Source organism: Aquarana catesbeiana, linkage group LG02 (assembly GCF_042186555.1).
Source record: "Aquarana catesbeiana isolate 2022-GZ linkage group LG02, ASM4218655v1, whole genome shotgun sequence".
Classification (NCBI taxonomy): Eukaryota; Metazoa; Chordata; class Amphibia; order Anura; family Ranidae; genus Aquarana; species Aquarana catesbeiana.
In genome coordinates, this window is record NC_133325.1 from 21,326,278 (window position 1) to 21,329,688 (window position 3,411).

Consider the following 3,411-nt stretch of genomic DNA (forward strand, 5'->3'; position numbering starts at 1 on the left):
TAGGGGGCGATCAAGGGGTTAAGTGTGTTCCCTGAGTGTGTTCTAACTGTAGGGGGGATGGTCTCACTGGGACAACACAGAGATCACTGTTGTCGATCACTGGGAACAGAAGATCTCTGACATATCATTAGGCAGAACGGGAATCTCCTTGTTTATATAGGCAGTTCCCCGTTCTGCCTGTGTACACCGCAATTGCGGGTCGCCGGCAGACATTGATTCCGCAGGACCCACAGGCACGCTCCCGCGGTGCGTGGAAAGTGGGCGCGCGCCCGCTATCCTCCTTGCACAGACCGACATACAGGTATGTCGGTTTGTGCAGGAGAGCCGACCTGCCGCAGTATAATGACAGCGGCTGACCGGCAAGAGGTTACAGAATTGGTCCCATGACAGGGCCCTGGACACACTGCTCACAACTCCAGACCATTCATAAAATACACTATATTACCAAAAGTATTGCCTGCCTTTACACACACATGAACTTTAATGGCATCCCAGTCTTAGTCCGAAGGGTTCAATATTGAGTTGACCCACCCTTTGCAGCTACAACAGCTTCAACTCTTCTGGGAAGGCTGTCCAGAAGGTTTAGGAGGGTGTCTATGGGAAGGTTTCACCATTCTTTCAGAACAGCATTTGTGAGGTCAGGCACCGATGTGGACGAGAAGGCCTGGATCGCAGTCTCCGCTCTAATTCATCTCAAAGGTGTTCTATCAGTTTGTACTGAGTGCCCCGGGTCTTGTATTAAGTAGCCAGGGTCTTGTATTGGTACCCCGGGTCTTGTACTGAGTGGCTCAGTTCTTCTGAGTGCCTCAGGTCTTGTACTGAGTACCCACGACTTGTAATGACTGTCCCGGGCCTTGTGCTGAGTGCCACAGGTCTTCTACTAAGTGGCCTAATTCTTGCACTGAGTGTCCCGGGTCTTAACTGAGTACCTCAGGTCTTCTACTAACTGAGTCTACTGAGTCATATATGTACTTGTAGGCTGCTAATCATGTCTGGTAAGGCCAGTCAGGAGAGCTGTCTCTTGCTTGGCATGTGGCTTTGGTTCCAGGGAGGAGACCCAGCATTCTATACATTAAGATAAAAAACCTTTTGTGTGAAGCAACCACCCCAGCACCCATCTCTCTCCAGCAATGTCCACGAATGTTTAAGCCATCCGGGACACTCCTCCTGATTGGCTGAGACACAGCAGCAGCGCCATTGGCTCCCACGGCTGTCGATCAAAGTCAGTGAGGCAATCAGGGGAAGTACCCCCATAGGAAGCTGCTGACTGTGGGGGCACTCGATAGGAGGGAGGGGCCAGTAGCAGCAAAGAGGAACTTTAGAAGAGGAAGATCCAGGCTGCTTTGTGCAACACCAACTGCACAGAGCAGGTAAGTAGAACATTTTTATTATTTTTTTTTATTTTCAAGACGAGACTTTACAATCACTTTAACCAGGAAGAACAGCAGCACTAGATCTTGGAACAGTGTGGGGGATATTGCTGGAAAGGAGGTGAGTATTACAGCAAAAGCTGCTTTTTGTTTTAATAACTGCTGGCCAATTTATTTCCTTATAATCAATTTTTGTAAACTGGGTTGGCCTTCAGTGCATTAATAATGGACGGCTTTGTGGTCATTACAATGTATTTGTTTAATCCCAAGTCAAACATCTTCTCGAAGAAGAATGGTAAGGTCAGAAATGTCCTATCATGTGACTAACGTGTTCCACTCCTGTTACAGGACAAGATGCAGCCTTGATGACCATCTAAAAGACATGGCGGAGGCTAACCATACACCATGCAGCAATATCAATGAATTCACCCTCAGTGGTATACCAAACTTGGATAACTATAATTTCTGGCTTGGTTTTCTCATTGCAGTAATGTATGTCATGGCTGTCCTGGGGAATTCTACTATTCTCTATACCATTAGAGTGGACCAAGAGCTTCATGGACCCATGTACATCTTCCTCTTTCTGCTAGCCATTGTGGATATCTTAATAGCCACCACAGTCATGCCTCAGATGATGGGGATCTTCTGGTTGAACCAGCGGCAGATCACCTTCAACATGTGTCTGACTCAAATGTTCTTCATCCCTTTCCTATCCACCCTGGATTCTGGGATACTGATGGCCATGGCTGTAGACCGATATGTGGCCATTTGCCACCCACTTCGATATTCTTCCATTTTAACTAACCAAAACATCACAAAGTTCTCCTTGATCATATTAGTAAGAGGAGCAGCTGGGCTAACCCCTTTCCCATTGCTTATCAAGAGGCTTCCCTTGTTTCAGAGAAATTTGCTGACACATTCTTACTGCCTCCACCAAGAAGCCATGAAGTTGTCCTGCGTTGACATAAAGGTCAACATCATCTATGGCCTCTTTATCATCCTCTATACCATGGGCATGGACTCCCTGTTTATCTCCATTTCTTACCTGCTGATCATAAAGACGGCATTGTGTCTGCTGGCCAAGGCCAGTCTGAAGGCCATCAGTACCTGTGCCGCCCATATATGTGCCGTCCTTATCTACTACATCCCCCTCATTGGCCTTTCTGTGGTGCATCGGTATCCAAGTGACTCAGCCCCAAACATTCATATCTTTTTTGGAAACGTTTACCTCCTTCTGCCTCCCGTAATTAACCCCTTAATTTATGGCATTAGAACAAAGCAGATTCGAAATAGGCTTATTAAATTGCTCAGTAAATTAATAAGTCAAAGTAAAATGTGCAAAAATGTAAAATGTGTAAAACCTTAAAAGGTTTAAGACTTGTGACATGAAAATACCGTGGATATTTTATAACAACTTTTGTGAAATGAAACAAGACAGAGGTCTAATTCTAGTGATTTTAACCTTAATTTTATCAACAGCGTGGGGAAGGGTTAGACCCTCTGTTAGGGATTCATTTTTTGTAAAGTTCTCAACTACTCAACTAGACCAGCAATTCAAGGCCTGATGAGAGGGGAACCTTATAACCCTTGAAACATTGTTGTCAATTTGTAATTTTTCATGATAAAAATAAAAAGATACTTGGACTCTTGGTGTGACTCTCCTATTCTCTTTGCACCTTGCATCGTTCCCTTAAGAACCCTTTGTGTTACAGAGCTGCTCAACCAGAGTCATTGTTCTCCACAGTACGAATGTATTTTCACCTTGGGGAACTGTCACGAGGGCCACGTACCTAACGTGAGACCGAAGTAGTGGGGAGGCCTCCCTTGCACCTTGAGTCCTTAAAGCCTCTGGAGATGGAGACAGAGACTTGGTGGACACCGAGTGGCAGGGGTGCCAGGGGTGTGGAACACCGTGCAAGCCTTAGTCCGAGATCTGAGCCGAGGTCAAGTCCAGTTGGGCAATGAAGCGTAGAAGGGTTAATCCGAAGAAGAATGTTTGAGATCCAAGCCGGGATCGGTTCCAATCTGGCAGCTGAGTACA

At 46.1% G+C, this 3,411-nt stretch overlaps 1 protein-coding gene across 1 annotated transcript; it reads left to right on the forward strand.

Moving 5' to 3' along the window:
* The first annotated feature begins 1,752 nt into the window (after positions 1-1,752).
* LOC141126439 (olfactory receptor 51E1-like) lies at positions 1,753-2,736 on the forward strand. The gene has a single exon (XM_073612379.1). The coding sequence runs from the start codon at positions 1,753-1,755 to the stop codon at positions 2,734-2,736; it is 984 nt and encodes a 327-aa protein (XP_073468480.1).
* The last annotated feature ends 675 nt before the right edge of the window (positions 2,737-3,411 follow it).

Excerpts from the sequence above, each read along its gene's own strand:
- LOC141126439 (XM_073612379.1), top strand. The coding sequence starts at position 1,753 with ATGGCGGAGGCTAACCATACACCATGCAGCAATATCAATGAATTCACC.